Source organism: Chionomys nivalis, chromosome 10 (assembly GCF_950005125.1).
Source record: "Chionomys nivalis chromosome 10, mChiNiv1.1, whole genome shotgun sequence".
Taxonomy (NCBI): domain Eukaryota; kingdom Metazoa; phylum Chordata; class Mammalia; order Rodentia; family Cricetidae; genus Chionomys; species Chionomys nivalis.
The window spans coordinates 11,971,219-11,991,322 of NC_080095.1; the positions used below are offsets into that span (position 1 = coordinate 11,971,219).

The 20,104-nt window shown below is 39.2% G+C and overlaps 1 gene segment (V, D, J or C); it reads left to right on the forward strand.

Annotated features, from left to right (window-relative positions):
* The first annotated feature begins 1,966 nt into the window (after window positions 1-1,966).
* LOC130882869 (immunoglobulin heavy variable 3-48-like) lies at window positions 1,967-2,496 on the forward strand. The segment is given in 2 exon segments: window positions 1,967-2,012; window positions 2,114-2,496. Coding segments are annotated over 2 exon segments (429 nt in total).
* The last annotated feature ends 17,608 nt before the right edge of the window (window positions 2,497-20,104 follow it).

Consider the following 20,104-nt stretch of genomic DNA (forward strand, 5'->3'; position numbering starts at 1 on the left):
GTCTTCTTATTGCTTCGAGTAATATAACCAACCATGAAGACTGGTTCCATGCAAGTGATTTTTATGAGGTGTTATGAAGAGGTAACCCTCAATTCCTCACCAATACCACAATAATATTTAGGAATCTGCTTTTGCAATGTGCTTCAAGTAGTAAAGAGACAAGGAAGGAAATAAAAATGTACATAGTGACAGACACAGACAAACAGAAAACAGGAACTAGGAAATATCCATGTGTGATGTCCTTGAGACCACTATGTGTATGAAAATTAATCCCTTGAATCTCCTATCAGATAAAAAAATAAAATCACATGCACTAAATGTTTGTGAGTAGCATCCTCACAAGTTGGATTTTCTAGGTAAGTAATAAAAAGATTAACTGCAATGATAACAGAAAGGATTTTAAGTAGTTCCTTAATCCTGATTTCACATCAGGTAGAGGCTGAAGTGCATTATGACTAATTTCCATCTAAACACTCTGCTGGGATTTACAGGGATATGCACTAAGGACGTGGTATCCTCTGTTGTCTGCACAGCATGAATGTGGAGTCACTTAATGTTTTCCATCCAAGATCTGCACAGGGAAACCATACAATTTCCTATTTATATGCAAGTGGGAATCCAGTGTCAGAAAAAAATGTTACTCATTTTTTTTTATCACATATCCTCTAAGAAACATAAGGGCAATTCTCAGAAACCCGAGGGAAAAGTTTAAACCATGCCCTATGCTTCCTTCTATCCTCTCAGGAACTTCCCACAATGCAAAGCAGTCGTCTGTCCGGCTCAGGCTAAAAGTCCAGGCCTACATGAGAGGCCTCATCTCTTTCTCACTTAAGCATCCAACAGAGCATGGTTGTCCTGGTGCTGCTCTTTGGCCTGGTGCCCTTTCTAAGCTGTGAGTGTGTCAGGGTTTCAGAAAAGAGACCCAGGCATGTCATCTGTGGAATGACTATACCATGATATTGTACCTGTTCCCAGGTTCCCTGTCCCAGGTGCAGCTGAAGGAGTAAGGACATGGTCTAGTACAGTCCTCATAGATCCTTTCCCTCACCTGAACTCTCTGTAGATTCTCATTATCCAGTCATGGTGTAAGCTGGGTCTGCCACCCTCCAGGAAAGTGTCTGAAGTGAATGTGAAAAATCTGGAGTGGTGGAAGCACACATTATAATTCTGATCTCAAATCCCAAGTCAACATCAGCAGGGACACCTTCTGTTTCACAAATTCTAGTTGTTCTTAATGATAAAGAGCCTGAGTCAGCTACCAGGGGCAAAAGATGAAGGATCAGAAAAGCAGAGAATTCAGCCACTAGAGAGTTCTTACCTCTACCTAATGGTCAGACCAAATGGGGACGATCCTGTCTCTACAAATCGTCTGACTGAATGCTGTCTCTCCAAAACCTCAGACTGCCTCTCGAACTGAAAACTCAGCCTGGATCTGAGCTCCTGTCTTGTATTTCTCTCTCTGCCCAGCCATGTCAAGCCAGTCTCTGCTAACCCTACTGCTTGAATTAAAGGCATATGAGCCCAGGAGAGACAGAGGGACAGACAGAGCTAATATCTAGACACACAACTGTGTGTCTAGCTTTTAAATTTCACATTGGTCCTAAAGAGACATGACAGTGTGGAAACATAACATAACATAACAGAACATTTTCCATGCATATGGGGAAAAGGGAACTAAATACTGTGTAGTGAATCCCTAACAAGGAAAATGTTTACACAGAGCTACATTAACGCTTCATTTTCTATAACTCTCACCTGTATATATGATGTCTTATATCTTCTCTGGTTCCTGCCTTCAGCCAGATCCAATTACAGAGTCTGCTATGGCAGGAAGATATGCAAATAAGGCTTCTTTTGCCCATAAAAACAAGCCCTGTCCTGACCCTGCAGTTCTGTCAGAGGAGACCAGCCCTGGGTTCCCAAGTCCTCCCAGTCAGGGGTCAGCACTGAACACAGGCCACATACCATGGACTTAGGGCTCATATTAGTTTTCTCTGTCCTTATTTTAAAAGGTAATTCATAAATGTGAGATGCTGTGTGTTGTGTGGATATGAGAAAGAGAAAAAATATTCTTCTGCATCAGTTTTCTAACCAGAATTCTTTGTGTTTACAGGTGGACAGTGTGAAGTACAGTTGCTGGAGTCTGGTGGAGGCTTAGTGCAGCCTGGAAAATCCCTGAAACTCTCCTGTGCAGCCTCTGGATTTACCTTTAGTGACTATGGAATGAACTGGGTCCGCCAGGCTCCAGGGAAGGGGATGGAGTGGGTTGCATACATTAGTAGTAGTAGTAGCGACATCTACTATGCGGACACTGTGAAGGGCCGGTTCACAATCTCCAGAGACAACCCCAAGAACACTCTGTACCTGGAAATGAGCCGTCTGAGGTCTGAAGACACAGCCATGTATTACTGTGCAAGAGACACAGTGAGTGAATGTTACTGTGAACTCAGACAAAAACACCGCTGTGGGGAACACAGGACCAGCAGGGGGCGCTGAGAGCACTTAGAGATCTGGGTCACAGAAGAGCCTGCTCAGAGAAGCATGGAAGATGGACTTCTCTGTGTCTGCACTGCCTCTCCATATCACACTTTGGGATTTTCTCTACAGGTATAGTGTGTAGTAATCCTTGCATGTCTAAATGTTTATTTGAATTTCTTTTTCCTGTTGTGTTGTGTGTGTTTATTTATTACAGTGTTTCTTCCTGTTTCCTTTTATCTCTCTGTCTACCTACCTCTGTCTCAATCTCTCTCACTCTCACTCATTCTCGCTTACTACTCTGTGTGTGTGTGTGTTTACATATGAAGTATTTCTCTAAAAATCTGCATTACTTTTTTGAGACAAATTCTATCCGAGGGCCTGAATCTCAATGACTGGATTATCTGATTTTTCAGTGAGTCCTAGTGATTGTTCAGTCTCCACATTCCCTATATGGTATACCTGGTTGGTTGCCACACACATTTCTTTCCTTTCTTTCCTTTCCTTTCCTTTCCTTTCATTTTCTTTTCTCTTCTTTTTTTTTAATTATAGATTCTGAGTTCTGTGTTTAGAACCAAATGAAGGGTTCTTGTGTGTCAAAATCCTGATTTTTCACAGCCCCATTATAATTGCTTTGAAATTTAGGATGTGCTTTTACCTGAACAAAACGTAGATCATCACACTGAGCTAAAATGATCCTGTCTTTTGACCTGCATCAGTTCCTGAAGAAGCCAAAGAAGATTGTAAACTTTAGAAGATGCAGGCAGCTCAGAACCACATGTGAGTCTAGAGGACTTTGTGCTCTCTGTTTGACAGAAGTAAATATCCCTAATTAAAACAGTATATTTTTTAAAAAGTTCTCATCCAGTTCTGTGATTTAGCCCAATGGTCTAGTTCTTGTGTAGTTTATATAAGACCTTGATTCCTAATTTTTAATAATTATATTTCTCATATTGAATAATAAATACTGTCATTGAAACCTCACTACTCCCTGTTAAAAGTTATAGCATCGTATTTGTCATCCAAGAGAACAGTTTAATTTTTTTCTTTCCAAGAAAAATTCCTTTATTCCACTTCTCTAAGTTCTGAGTCAGGAGGTTAACAGATAGCTCTGGGAACCCAGAGTTGAGAGGTGATGTCCTCATGAGCACACATTGTTCTGCCCTCCATGCTCTGATTGAGATGCTTTACCTTGGCCAGTGAAAGTGGGCAGAAGAGGTAGCATAAAGCTAACATTTCTAGCAACCATAAAAATGGATCTTAAGCCCAAAAGAATTAGTTGTCTGTAACCAATGATATGAGTGTCATTTACCCAAGGAAAGAATGACACCAAATGTTATGGGAATGGAGGAAAGGGATGCCTGTGCTGTGTAAATGGGAATGTGGTTCTACTAAATTCTATGGGTCCCTCAGAAAATTACACAAGATGCTGTGACACTGCAGTCCTGCTCTCAGATGAAAAGACAAAAGAAACAGTGTTGGTATAAAAATCAGGAAAGGAGGGAGGAGAGAAAAGAAGAGACACGAGAGTAGGAGAGGACAGAGGGTTAAAGGAGAGAGAGAAAGAGGAGAGAGAGAATTGGGATAAATCAGTGAATTCACAGTACATTATTCATGAGCATGGGAATTTGTTATTCAGCAGAATGAATAACATAGGTGGGAAAAGAAAATTTTCACATAGCATAGGATGTTAATATACATATACCCATCTGCTCTTATGTGTTTTTGGATAGATTTTCTCTGTTGTTGTATATCTGTCTGTGTGTATATGTCTCCATGTCTGAGTACTTGCTCAGTGATGCATACTTTCTCATTATCTATATATAGTTTACATTACAGAGGTTACCACAATATCATCTGACTACAGAAACTTGCTGTGAGGTCAGGTGAGTAGCAAGGCTGGGATTCAGGGTTTGACTTCAGACTCAGGATTACCTCTCTTACCCTGAGCAAGCCTTTGAAGACATTCCAGCTCCCTTTCTTCTTTAAGATCCCAGTAACTTCCCAGCACCGAAGTCAGAGAACACAGCTCAACAGGCCCTGCTTCCTCTTTGCTGTCTGTGAAAGGCATTGTTACTCATATGTGCAGTCTGCTCTCATTTTTACCTTTCATTCAAGTGTGTGGTGTTGAACATGAGTAGTGAGATTTCTGCACATGCTGTGGTTCAACTACACAGTAATCTTGAAAAGGTCATGGAGTCCAGACTCAGAATAGGAGTCACCAGCTGAGGGTGAAGTGTCCCTCTACTTCTCCTTGTCCTCTTCCTTCTGTTTTCTTCATTTGGTTTGATTTATCTTCTATACCCCAACATTCTCAAAATCTATGCTCAGTAAATTGATCTTTTGTTTGATTGTGTTTTTGTGTATTTGAGATAGGGTTTCTCTGAGCCTATCCTGCAATTAGCTCTTTGCCTCCCGAGTGCTGGGATTTTAGGTTTGCACCACCACTGCGTGGCTGTAAATTGATCCTTTACAGAATCAGTTATAAGTGCCGGGTGTCAAGGAATAAGTAGTTGTGTTTCCTGGTGTTTATTTTAGTAGTGCATAAATTCAGTCATCAAAATTTATTTTCTGTAGAAAATTGTGATTTTTAAAAGAATGAACTACGCTTGTTGCTCTGTGTTAGAGTTCTTTGTGCCAATATGAAAGATTTTAAGTTTAAGAACCAAATTCATTTAAAAATAGGAATTAAGCAATTAAAAATTAAACTCAATTAAAAATAGGATTAGACAAATATCATTTCTTACTTTCATAGTCTTTAATGTGCCACTCTATGACTGGAAAAGGAATGGAAGTGCCCACAGTGAGAAGTGCAGCTAAAAAGCTGTGGAGAGGAAACAGGTCTGCAGGAGTTCATCTCTTGGTTTCCATGGCAAGCAGTTCATCCAAGGTCTACAGCATCCGTGGGACAGTTATAAATAAATACAAACCATGAATCCAATGCCAAGTAAGGACAAAGTTAGAATGGCTAGAAATGCTAATTAGCTAGACTATGTGTGCATAGTACATGGTTTGCACATGTGTCAGGAGGCTAGAGTGGAGTTTGAGTATGTTTAACAGTTGATTTTTATCTTATTTTTGAGTAAGGATATCACAGTGAACCTGGAGCACAAATGCTCAGACAGAATCTTTGGCTGGCAAGACTTAGAGTACCTCCAGTCACAATGCCTCCAGTTCTGGGAATATAGGATAAACAATCACACCCAGCTTCTAAGCTAACTGTTGTAAGTCAAGCTAATATTTTAATACTGGGAGGCAGGTGCCTTACCACTGAGCCAACTTTTGAACCCTGAATATCACTGTGCATTGATAAAAGAATTATAATCTGTAAAAGCAAATATATATATATATATTATAATAATTTTTAAAAGAGAAAATATATTGCCAATTATGGATTTTTTATATATATATATATTTTCGAGACAGGGTTTCTCCGTAGTTTTTGGTTCCTGTCCTGGAACTAGACTAGCACTTATAGACCAGGCTGGCCTCGAACTCACAGGGATCCACCTGCCTCTGCCTCCCGAGTGCTGGGATTAAAGGCGTACACCACCACCGCCCGGCCCAATTATGGATTTTTAAACCATTAACTGTCTATATGGAAATGAATACCTCATGTCCAATCTTTTTTAGGTCTGCTGGCAAATTAGGTTGTTACGATAAGTAACCAGGCTAGCTCAAGTTTAACAGGAATAGCTTTTGTTTGCAAGCTACCTGGCCATCAAGGAGACCTGATCTCAGTACCAGAAAATCCATCAGTAGTGTGAGTGAGTTCCCGACCCATGTCAACAGCCCAAGAGACGGAGCACAGACATTCCTCATTGCCCTATACTTCCTATGTTTCCTGCAGGGGCTATTATCCCCGGCTATTGCCTCTCTCTTCCTACCCCACCCAGCTTGCATCCAGAAAACCCCCCCTTCTGCCTCCCCTCTTCGAGCACATAACATCCCCCAGATCAGACTGTTTGGGCATTGGGACGAGGTTGTGAGTGCAACTGGGCAGGCGGGAGTGCCATTGTTTCAATAGCCTGCCTACAGCAAGGTAGGCCTTTTGTCTGTGAGCTCCCTGGCCAGCAAGGAGACCTGATCCTGTAAAAGAAGATCCATAGGGGAGCATTCGGAGGAAGAGATGGGCAGGCACCAATGCAAGAATTCCTCCAACAATCTGAAAAACAACATGAAATCACCAGAACCCAGCGAACTTACAACAGGAGGACTTGAACACCTTAATCAAGACGTAGAAAAAATTGACTTTATGAACATGATAGAGGCCCTTAAATAGGAGGTGAAAAACTCCCTTAAAGAAATGCATGAGAAGAATAACAAAAACATTGAAGAATTGAGTAAATCTGTAAATGATATCCTAGGAAACCAAGGAAAAACAATCAAGCCGATAATGGAAAGAGTTCAAGACCTGAAAACTGAAATGAAGGCAAGGAAGAAAATACAATCCAAGGGCTAGCTGGTTATGGAAAATCTAGGAAAACAAATAGAGACTACAGAAAGAAGCATAACCAACAGAATCCAAGAGATAGAAGAAAGAATCTCAGATTCTGAAGATACCATTAGAAAATAAATGCACTGATCAAAGAAAACAGCAAATCCAACGAATTCTCATCACAAAACATTCAGGAAATCTGGGACACAATAAAAAGACTAAACCAAAGAATAATAAGGGTAGAAGAAGGAAAAGTACAGCTCAATGGTCCAGAAAATATATCTAATAAAATTATAGAAGAAAACTTTCCTGACCTAAAGAAAGATATTCCTATTAAGGCTCAAGAAGCATACAGAACACCAAATAGACGAGATCAAAAAAAAAATCCCCGCAATATGTAATAATCAAAACACAAAACATACAGAATAAAGAAAGAATAATAAGAGCTGCAAAGGAAAAAGGTCAAGTAACTTATTAAGGTAAACCTATCAGACTTACACCTGACTTCTCTATGGAAACTAGGAAGGCCAGAAGGTCTTGGATAGATGTACTGCAGAAACTAAGAGAACACAGATGCAAACCAGACTACTATACCCAGCCAAGCTTTCATTCACTATAAATGGAGAAAACAAAATTTTCCAGGATAAAAAGAAATTTAAACAATACGTAGCCACAAAACCAGCCTTACAGAAAGTAATAGAAGGAAAATCACAAACCAAGGAATCCAACAATTTCCACAAAAAATCAGACATCTAGACACCCTTCACCAGCACAACTTGAAGAAGGGAAACACACAAACTCTACTACCAAAAAAAATGACTGGAGTTAAAAACGACTGGTCATTAATATCACTTAATATTAATGGACTCAACTCACCTATAAAAAGGCACAGGCTAAGAGATTGGATACAAAAACAGGATCCATCATTCTGCTGTTTACAAGAAACACACCTCAACCACAAAGACAGACATCTACTCAGAGTAAAGGGTTGGGAAAAGGTTTATCAAGCAAATGGACCTAAGAAACAATCAGGTGTAGCCAAACTAATTTCTAACAAAGTTGACTTCAAACTAAAATCAATCAGAAGAGATAGAGAGGGACATTATATACTCATAGCAGAAACAATTCATCAGGATGATGTCTCAATTTTGAATATCTATGCCCCTAATATAAAAGCACCCACTTATGTAAAAGAAACATTACTAGAACTCAAGGCAGTCATCAAACCACACACACTAATAGTAGGAGACTTGAACACTTCTCTTTTACAAATGGACAGGTCAATCAGACAGAAACCAAACAGAGAAATAAGAAAATTAATTGAGGTAATGAATCAAATTGACTTAACAGACATCTATAGAACATTCCACCCAAATAAGAAAGAATATACCTTCTTCTCTGTAACTCATGGAACCTTCTCGAAAATTGACCACATACTCGGTAACAAAGCAAACATCCACAGATACAAAAAAATATCAGTGTCCACCTGTGTCTTGTCAGATCACCATAGATTAAGTTTAGAATTCAATAACAGTGCTGCCCCCAGAAAGCCAACAAACTCATGGAAACTGAACAGTCAACTACTGAACCATGTCTGGGTCAAGGAAGAAATAAAGAAAGAAATTAAAGTCTTCCTTGAATTCAATGAAAATAAAGACATAACATACTCAAACCTATGGAACACTATGAATGCAGTGCTAAGAGAAAAGTTCATAGCACTAAGTGCCCACTTAAAGAAAACGGAGAAAGCACACATTGGCGACTTAACAGCCCACCTGAAAGCTCTAGAAAAAAGAAGCAGACTCACCTTGGAGGAGTAGAAGACTGGAAATAAACTGAGGGCTGAAATCAACAAAAATAGAAACACAGAGAACAATCCAAAGAATCAATGAAACAAAAGCTGGTTCTTGGAGAAAATCATCAAGATTGATAAACCCCTATCCTAACTAATCAAACAGCAGAGAGAGAACACACAAATTAATAAAATCAGAAATGAAAAGGGGGACATAACCACAGACACATAGCAAATTCAGAGAATCATTAGATCTTACTACAAGAGCCTGTATGCCACAAAATTGGAAAATGTAAAAGAAATGGACATTTTTTTTTATGTAAAGTACCATATACCAATGTTAAACCAGGACCAGGTGAACAATCTAAATAGACCTGTTAGTCGCAAAGAATTAGAAGCTGTTATCGAAAACCTCTCTGATGTGGGAGTATCATATATCAATCTGTTGATTTCATTGGTTAATTAATAAAGAAACTGCTTGGCCTGGTAGGTTAGAACATAGGTGGGTGGAGTAAACAGAACAGAATGCTTGGAGGAAGAGAAAGTGAGCTCAGAGGCCATGCATATCCTCTCCAGGGCAAATGCGCAGGAGCAAGCCACCAGGTCAGACATGCTGAATCTTTCCCGGTAAGGCTGGTTCTACACAGATTATTAGATATGGGTAAAAGCAAGGTGTGAGAGTTAGGCAGTAAGGGGCTAGAGCTAATGGGCCAAGCAGTGCTTAAAAGAATACAGTTTGTGTGTTGTTATTTCGGGGCATAAGCTAGCCAGGTGGCCAAAAGCCGGGTGGCAGAAAAACAGCCCACAGCTCCTTCTACACCTCCCTACTAAAAAAAAAGCCCAGGACCAGATGGTTTCAATGCAGAATTCTACCAGAATTTCAAGGAGACTTAACACCTATACACCTTAATGTATTTCACAATATAGAAACAGAAGAGTCATTGCCAAATTCCTTTTATGAAGCTACAATTACCCTGATACCAAATCCACACAAAGACTCAACCAAGAAAGAGAATTACAGGCCCATCTCACTCATGAACATCGATTCAAAAACTCTCAATAAAATACTGGCAAACCAAATCCAAGAACACATTAGAAAAATTATCCATTATGATCAAGTAGGCTTCATTCCAGAGATGCAGGGCTGGTTCAACATACGCAAATCTATCAATGTAATCCACCATATAAATAAACTGAAAGAAAAAAAACATATGATCATTTAATTAGATGCTGAAAAAGCATTTGACAAAATTCAACATCCCTTTATGATAAATGTCTTAGAGAGATTAGGAATACAAGGGTCATACATAAATATAATAAAAGCTATTTACAGAAAGCTGACAGCTAACATCAAACTAAATGTAGAGAAACTCACTAAAATCAGGAACAAGACAAAGCTGTCCACTCTCTCCATACCTCTTCAATATAGTGCTTGAAGTTCTAGCAATAGCAATAAGACAACATAAGCGGATCAAGGGGATTCGAATTGGAAAGGAAGAAGTTAAACTTTCGTTATTTGCAGATGATATGATAGTGTACATAAGCAACCCTAAAAACTCCACCAAAGAACACCTACAGCTGATAAACACCTTTAGTAACGTGGCAGGATACAAGATCCACTTCAAAAAATCAGTTGCCCCCCTATACACAAAGGATAAGGAAGCAGAGAGGGAAATCAGAGAAGCATCACCTTTCATGATAGCCACAAATAGCATAAAATATCTTGGGGTAACTCTAACCAAATAAGTGAAAGATCTATTTGACAAGAACTTTAAGTCTCTGAAGAAAGAAATTGAAGAGGATACCAGAAAATGGTAGGATCTCCTTGCTCTTGAATTGGGAGATAAACATAATAACAATGGCAATTGTACCAAAGGCAATCTATAGATTCAATGTAGTCCCCATCAAGGTCCCATCAAAATTCTTCAACAGATCTTGAGAGGAAAATAATCAACTTTATATGGAAAAACAAAAAACCCAGGATAGCCAAAACAATCTTATACAATAAAGGAACTTCTGGAGGCATTAACATTCCTGACTTCAAACTTTATTACAGAGCTACAGTATTGAAAACAGCTTGGTATTGGTATAAAAACAGAAAAGTCGACCAATGGAATCGAATAGAAGACCTGGATTTTAACCCACAAACCTATGAACACCTGATTTTCGATAAAGGACGTAAAAGTATACAATGGAAGAAAGTAATCATTTTCAACAAAAGGAGCTGGCATAACTGGATGTCAACCTGTAGAAGAATGAAAATAGATCCATATCTATCACCATACACAAAACTCAAGTTCAAATGGATTAAAGACCTCAATATCAATCTTAACACACTGAACCTGATAGAAGAGAAAGTGGAAAGTACTCTACAACATATGGGCACTGTAGACCCCTTCCTATATATAACCCCAGCAGCACAGACATTAAGGGCAACATTGAATAAATGGGACCTCCTGAAACTGAGAAGCTTCTGTAAAGCAAAGGACACTATCATTAAGATAAAAGGTAACCTACTGACTGGGAGAAGATCTTCACCAACCCCACCACAGACAAAAGTCTGATCTCCAAAATATATAAAGAACTCAAGAAACTAGACTTTAAAATGCTAATTAACCCAATTAAAAAATGGGCCACTGAACTGAACAGAGAATTCTCAACAGAAGTTCAAATGGCCAAAAGACAATTGAGGTCATGTTCAACCTCCTTAGCCATCAGGGAAATGCAAATCAAGACAACTTTGAGATACCATTTTACACCTGTCAGAATGGTTAAAATCAAAAACACCAATTATAGCCTTTGCTGGAGAGGATGTGGAGTAAGGGGTACACTCATCCATTGCTAGTGGGAATTCAAACTTGTGCAACCACTTTGCAAATCAGTGTGGCGGTTTCTCAGGGAATTCATGATCAACCTACCCCAGGATCCAGCAATACCACTCTTGGGAATATACCCAAGAGATACCCTATCATATTACAAAAACATTTGTTCAATTATGTTCATAGCAGCTTTATTTGTAATAGCCAGAACCTGGAAAAAACCTAGATGCCCTTCAATGGAAGAATGGATGAAGAAAGTGTGGAATATATACATATTAGAGTACTCCTCAGCGGTAAAAAACAATGACATCTTGAATTTTGCATGCAAATGGATGGAAATAGAAAACAATATCCTGAGTGAGGTAACCCAGACCCAAAAAGATGAACATGGGATGTACTCACTCATAATTGGTGTCTAGCCATAAATAAAGGATATTGAGCCTATAATTAGTGATCCTAGAGAAACTAAGTAAGATGGTGAACCCAAAGAAAAACATATAGTTTTCCTCCTGGATATTTGAAGTAGAAAAGATTGCTGCATAAAAATTGGGAACATGGGAGTGGGGTGTGATGGGGGTAAGAAGAAATGGGGAGAGAAATGTGAGAAGGGGAGGATTGGGGGAGTTTAGGGGAATGGCATGGTTGGGATAAAGGAAGGGTGGATATGGGAGCAGGGAAGTATATATCTCAATTAAGGGAGCCATTTTAGGGTTGGCCAGAGACTTGACTCAGGCATCCAGGGAGATGTTGCCAGCCAGTTCCTTGGGCAGCTTAGGAGAGGGAGCCTGAAATGGCCCTATCCTGTAGCCATACTTATGAATATCTTGCATATCACTATAGAACCTTCATCTGGCTATGGATTGAGAAAGATACAGAGGCCCACATTGCAGCACCAGACTGAGCTCCCAAGGTCCAAATGAGGAGCAGAAGGAGGGAGAACTTGAGCAAGGAAGTCAGGAACGCATGGGATGCACCCACCCACTGAAACAGTGGGGCTGATCTATTGAGAGCTCACCAAGACCAGCTGGACTGGGACTGATTGAGCATGTGATCAAACCAGACTCTCTGAATGTGGCTGACAATGAGGGCTGATGAGAAGCCAAGGACAATGGCACTGGATTTTGATCCTACTGCATGTACTGGCTTTGTGGGAACCTAGGCTCTTTGGATGCTCACCTTCCTAGACCTGGATGGAGGCGGGGAGTGCCTTCGACTTCCAACAGTGCAAGTAACCCTGACTGCTCTTTGGACTTGGACTTGATAGGGAAGAGGAGAGGAGCGCATGGAGGGAGAGGGAAATGGGAGGCGCGGAGGAGGTGGAAATAAAAAAGAAACAAAAAAAGAGTAACAGGAATACATTAATGGTTAAAAAGGGGAAACTTACACTATAAGAATGGGAGTTCCCGAAATCCGGCAGGTCCAGAAGGCACTGCACAGAGAGAGCAGCATCTCCTGGTTTTTCTACCGGGGCTCCAGGCGGCCACACCTTAATCAGATGTGATTGGTTGAGCTTCCCCATTATCACCCCCTTTTGTCTAAACAAGATTAATTCAAACCCAAAACATATACAATAGGAACATATACCAAATATAAAAAACAAGCAATAAACAATATTAAGCAAGGAACACAAATCAGAAAAAACCATAACAAAAGAAAAAAAAACCTTAATCAGATGTGGTTGGTTGAGCTTCCCCATTTTCATCCCCTTTTGTCTAAACAAGATTGATTCAATCCCAATACAACTATATACAATAGGAACAGATACTACATATAAAATTACAAGCAATAAACAATATTAAGCAAGGAACACATAACAAAAGTTTTACTAAGCATTCTATTTTAAGAAGTCTAAATGATGTGTTAAAATTAAGTTTAGCTAAATCATGATGAGGGTAACTACAATCATCTAATCTTCAACTCCATCAAAGATCTGAGAAGGGAAGTAATATTACTTGAGTAAACAGGAAGTACAATCAAGAATCTTCCAAATTATGCAACAAATGACGGAGACAACTGACAACCTGGTCAATGACCCAAAGTCTCATTTTCAATGTTGAAGCAACCAACTTTGGCTAAGTCCTAACATAACTGACATACCATTTTCAAAGGCAAGAAACTTTTCAAAACTATCTTACCCTGTCTTGGCAGGATATGACAGCCCTGTTTTATCCATTTACGGATACTCTGTATCTCTGTCAGTGGTTGAGGTATGAGCATTTTTTTGCCCAAAGGCCAGTTCTGCCAAGAAGAATGGATCCAGGTGTAGTGTTTGGTGCTCAACATTCTCTAAGGAATAGATTGGCGTTGCCAGGAGCGATTGTGTCTCATTACCATGGAACTTTAAGTTATATTAAATGCCATTTTCTACGGCTCTTTGAAGAGGTTGAAGACTATCTATATATACTGAATATAATCTCCATGTATCTAAAGAACCTGATTAGCCTAAATATAATTATGACTATTAATCTATAATTCTCAATACCTATCTAACTTAAAGATTAAGATAATAAGCAACTGTGCAATAAATAAGAACAATTACCTTCAAATGTAAACAATATATAAGTATCTTGATCAGAGGTAGTAGTGTACACTAAAATATGGTAAATATGTATGTCAACACATAAACTATGCTTCAAACAGAGGAAAAAGCATACATGAACACAATATTCAATATAATTTAACATCGTATCAATATACAGGAATCAATACCAATATACTTGTCTAAAAAGAATAACTCACAAATGCCAATCTATTATCCCATCATCCAATTATCCCTCTTTTTTATTTCAAGAGTAACAGGAATACTTTAATGGTAAAAGAGGGGAAACTTGCACTATTAGAATGAGAGTTCTGAAATCTGGTAAGTCTGGCGGGCACCACGCAGAGAAAGCATGCACCTGCATCTTCCAGTTTTTCTACCTGGGCTTCAGGTGGCCACACCTTAAACAGATGTAATTGGTTGAGCTTCTCCTTCATATGTCCTCAGAAATGAATCTTAAAACTCTGACTTTTTATGAAAATTTGGAATTGGGGAGATGGCAGGATCTGCAAAAGAAGATAGAAAGTAAATAATTAACAAATTATATTGTGTTGAAAGTTTCTCAAGAAAATAAATTCATTAATTATTTACAAAACTGCATTTGATGGTTGGGCATGGTGAAATATAGTCTTAATCCATTCGGTTGGGAACAGAAGCAAAAGTTAGTCTCCTGAAAAAAAAGGGGGGAACCTCCTGGGTTTCTTTTATCCTTTCAGAAACCTCCCCAAATGCAAAGTAGCCCCCAGGCTCAAATGAAAGCCAAGACCTAGCTTAGACGCCCCACCTCCTTCTCACTTAAGCTCCAGCAAAGCACGGCTGTCCTGGTGCTGCTCCTCTGCCTCTTGACCTGTCCAACCTGTAAGTGTTTCAGAGTTAAAGGAGAGACAACCAGGTACATCATGTATGGAATATTTGACTGAGTGTGATGTTGCTTTTCCCCAGGTGCACTGTCCCAGGTCCAGTTGAAGAAGTCATTAACTGATCTGGTGCAGCCATTACAGCAGACCAAGACCCTGTCTCTCACCTGCACTGTTTCTTTGTTCTCATTAACCAGCTGTCATGCATGCTGGGTCCACCAGTCTCCAGGAAAGGGTCTAGAGTTAATGGGAATAATACAGCATAATGAAAACACTGATTATAATTCAGTTCTCAAATCCTAGACAACCATCAGCAGAACATCTCCAAAAGCCAAGTTTTCTTAAAACTGAACAGTCTGCAAACTGAGAACAAACCCATATACTACTCTAACAGAGACACTGTGATGGAACTCCACTGTGAACCTGTATGAAACCTTCTTACAGAAAGCTCAGGGCCAGCAGGCAGTACTAAGGGCCAACAGAGACTCTCCACTGCAATATTCTAGATCTTAGTTTTTACTAGTTTTTAATGCATCTGAATATTTTTGAAGTCCTATTTTCCACTGTAATGTTTATTTTTCTACACAATTTGTGATCTCATTTAAACCAGATAGAGAGCAACAAACAGGGCAGACATAGCTATGTTGTGGGTACCAGGATCAATTTGGAAGAGATTCAGAGATCAATGGGAGTGAGGTCCCTAGATTTGTAACAGAGCTTCAGTTAATTCTTCAGTTAGAATAAAATTTAGGATTTTAGTAAGAGTCAAAAGATCATGCTGGAATACCTCACTAGGACCTATAAACCATTAGCCTTGATTTCCTTCATCTCTCTATCATCCTCACATGAAACATGAACATCTATTTCATCATTGATATTTGCTATACTCTAGTACTTATACCATGGAACTAAAGCAGTAAATATAGCAGCTGAGTTTCAGGAGCCTGAAGGATGTTCTTGGTTAACATCCTGCTTAAGGTGTCCTTGAGCCTCAAGTCCCTGTCCGGAAATGCTGTCAAATTGCATTGTAATTTGTAGGTCTTAGGATCTATTCTGGTCTTCTCAGGTATCTGGCGTGTAATCAATTTGTTTTTGTCTAAAATAAAATATCCTACCTCTACCAAGGTATTCAAACACATTTTAAAAGTTTACAGGATTTTAATTTTATCATGTAGATACATTTCTTCACTCTTTCCTCCATAGACTTGTTACTTACCCTGATCTACTTGCAAATAAGTTTTGAGGTCTCTGCAATGATATCTGAGTCACAGATCCTTGATCTGAATGTCAGATTTCCCAGGTTATGACATTCAGGGATTCAGAGAAAGGCTTATATGTTGTGGGCTATCCTCCATCACATTATGGTGTAGGAGGTCCTTCTGTTTTTGTATTGCTTTCGTTGGTTAATCAATAAATAAACTACTTGGTCTGATAGGGCAGATCTTAGGTATGTGAGAAGACAAAACTGAATACTGGGAGGAAGAAAGCTGACAGAGAGCCACCATGGAGCTGCCAGGTCAGACATGCTAAACCTTTCCCAATAAGCCATGACCTTGTGGTAAACACAGATTAATAGAAATGGGTTAAATCAAGATGTGAAAGTTAGCCAATAGGAGGCTAGAGCTAATGGCCAAGCAATGTTTCAATTAATGCAGTTTCTCCATGATTTTTTTCAGGTGTAAGCCAGCCAGGCGGCAGGGACAAATATGGGGCCACCACTCCCTATAACAGGAAAGTCCAGTGCCCTCCTTACTACATCTAGGTTGAGCAAGATGTACATCCAAAGAGAATAGGGTTCCAGGAAGCTAGTACATGCAGTAGAGACATGTCCCAGTGTCACTACCAGTGGCCCCTCAGTCTTCCACAACTATCACCCACATTCAGAAGATCTTGTTCCCATGCTTATTCACTCCCAGTCCTGTTGGAGTTGGTGAGCTACCATTTGCTCGGGCAAACTGTCTCAGTGGATGAACTCCTCATAGTATTGAATTCCTTGCTCATAGTCTTACTTCTTCCACTCTTCAGCTGGACCTTGGGAATTCAGTTCAGTGCTCCAGTGTGGGTCATTGCCTCTGTTTCCATTTTTTGTTGGAAGAAAGTACTCTTAGGTCCCCTCAGTATTGGAGCAGGCTGTATAGCAGGGTTCCACGGAGCTCACAGCCCCATGGTCTTTATTCTATGTGTCATTAGTGTCAAGCTTGTTCATAAATAAAAGTGGAAACATAATTTTAAAAAGAAATCTATTGAGGAATTTTCAGTATACTATAATCTCTGATAACTAGTGTATATCTTGCTGTACATCACAATAACTGTTTTGTGAGTAAACACTGATGAAACCATTGTCCTCTAAGATAGTAACACCTTCATTTCTCCCCTGATGTATCCAACAATATTGCATCATACAATTTTATTAGTCACTTTGAGGTTTATATACTGAAATAATTAAGTTTCTGGATGATTTCTCCTGTCTTTTTCCTCCTTAGAGGGATGCTAACTGAAAAATTTATGATGGATTTTATAATTTTTATAATTTTCTATGCTCATAACTTGCTTGTCTTCAGCTTTCCTGGTCAAACACCTATGTCTTCTATGGTGGGAAATTTATGGTATAAATGATCTTTGCTTCCCACTATCACGAAACTCATCAGATATTCAAGAAATGATAATTAGATCTGTTTTTCACAAATTCATAAAACATAAAAAATATGATTATTCTCATCTTCTTCCTCTAGAGAACCTTCAATTGTCTCATAGGCCTGGGAGGCCCAGTAACATATACCTCCTCCTCCTAATCACTCTTACTGATGGGAATCCCAAATGCCCATCCACGGTTCAATCAGTATCTTGTATTTCTCTTCCTGGTACCTCTTTATTGAGCAGTGCCCAAATAATAAGCACAGACTATCAAGGGTCTTCCATTTGTGTCACTAAGCCAGCACAACACTACAATGAATGATCATGCACATTTTATTCCGTTTACATCTCCACAAAGAAATCCCCCCCTCTTTCTCTCTCTCTCTTTCTTTTTCTCTCTCTCTGTCTCTGTCTCTCTCTCTCTCTGTCTCTCTGGTTTTATACTGGTCCCAAGATGAATTTATTATCATGGTACTGCAGTGTAGCGCCTGTAATAATGTGTATTACACCATCATTAGCATTAATTTTACTGAGGGTTGCCTTGACTACTCCCTGTATATCACATTTAGCAAAAGCTTACTTAAGCACTTTTTGGAGATTTGTTTTGTCTTTAAACCATTCAGTTATTCAGTAGGTACTATTTTTTCTTTATTTTAAAGAATTGTGTACTCTTCTTGTATACAATTAAATTGATCACACTTCTATGCTGTTTCCCCTTCAACTCTCTTCCTTAGCCTCACCAATGTAAGTTTCTCATCACTTCATGACATGTACAAGGTCAGTTAATGTTGGCAATATGTGCATGTATGTGGAGACAAACAGTGCCACATAGGAAACTACAAATCACTACAGTCTCAAAAAAGAAGGATTCTTCCTCTTCAGGAATTGACTACATCCACCACCTCCTCAGTAAGTGGTAAAATAAGGAAATAATCTCCATGAGGGTTTTAACTTGCTTGGTCTTATATAGGGTTTAAACATGAAACAGCAGTCATTATGATTCATAAATGTGATTACCATGTCCAGTAGACAGGATTTCCCAGCTCTGTTCCCCATGCTCCACCTCTTACATTCTTTCTGCCTCGTCTTTCTCTGTCTTCTCTGAACATAGGAGTAATATGAATAGGACTAGAAAATTTATATGTCAAACAATATAATAAAGGTTGGGGGAACAAACACTGCCTTTTTTGGCTAAATTCAAAACCTAGATCATGTGTGTGTTGTTATGGCTTCAGTTTTTAAGATTTTGGAACTAGAATGGAAACCGTAGGAAGGGAAGACATCTTAAGAGAGAAACAGAGGGGATCAATGGCAGAGGAATATAGATGATGTGAAAGCAAAAGTGAGCTGTGCTGAGAGAAAGGGGATGAGTAGGAAGGAAACAACAGAATTAAAAAATGTTAAAAACTTAAAGTAAGAACAAGGTCATCCTAAATCTTATTCAAAAGCCCAGGTTAAGGTAATTATATTAATTGGAGAAATGAAAATAAGGCTAACACAATATAAAAGCAGTCATGCGTTGCCTGGTGCAAACAAGGGAGAAGATAATGGCAGAGAGTTTAAAAGAATCAAAGAGAGAACATCAGGAAGCAGAAAAGTGAGTTTGATAAAAACAGAAATATGACTACATAGTAGTCACAAAGTGGTAGAGAGACAGTAACAAGACATGTTTTACTTGTAAGTGCCCTGTTGCCTAAGGACAGCATTGTCTCAGAAGTGAGAAAATTTTGAAAATTCCAAACTGTTCCCATCACAGTCATGGAGTTCTGCAAACATTACTTGGAGAGTCAGACCCTATCCAGAAGACACACCAGGGAGAAGCCAAGTCCAGACCAAACAGAGGGACAGACTGAACTCATGTCACACAGACATGAGTGCAACTACTTAATTATACATTTATACAAAGAAGACATGACATCATGGAAAGAAAGCAAATTCTGTGCATATGCATAAAAGAGAACAAAACAAAGGGTGATGAATCCTTAACCAGGAAAGTATGAAGAACAAACTACAATAATGTGTTGATTTCTATAAATGTCATCATTGATTTTTAATATTTTTATCTTTTCTAAGAAAAGCCTTCCCCTGAGATCCAACTCCAGGGCTTAGTATAGCAGGAAGACATGCAAATAAGGCTCTTCTGTGATTGTGAAAATCAGGCCAGCAGACACTACAGCTCTGAGAGTGAAGACCAGTACTGGATTCCCAAGTCCTCCCATTAAATGATCACCACTGAACACAGAACATTCACCAAGGACTTGAGGCTCAGTTTGTTTTCCTTTGTCATAATGTTAAAAGGTAATTTTTAGAGATAAGATGCTGTGTTTTGTTTGGCCATGAGAAAAAATAAATGACTCCTGGATAGTTTCATCACCAGATTTTTCTTTGCTTTCAGGTGTCCAGTGTAAGGTACCCCTGTTGGAGCCTGGTTGGAAAAGTAAAACCTTGAAAGTCCCTGTGACTCTCCTATGCAGACTCTAGATTCACCTTCATTGACTACTGAATTAATTGGTCAGCCAGGCCCCAGGAATGGGGCTGGAGTGGTTAGCA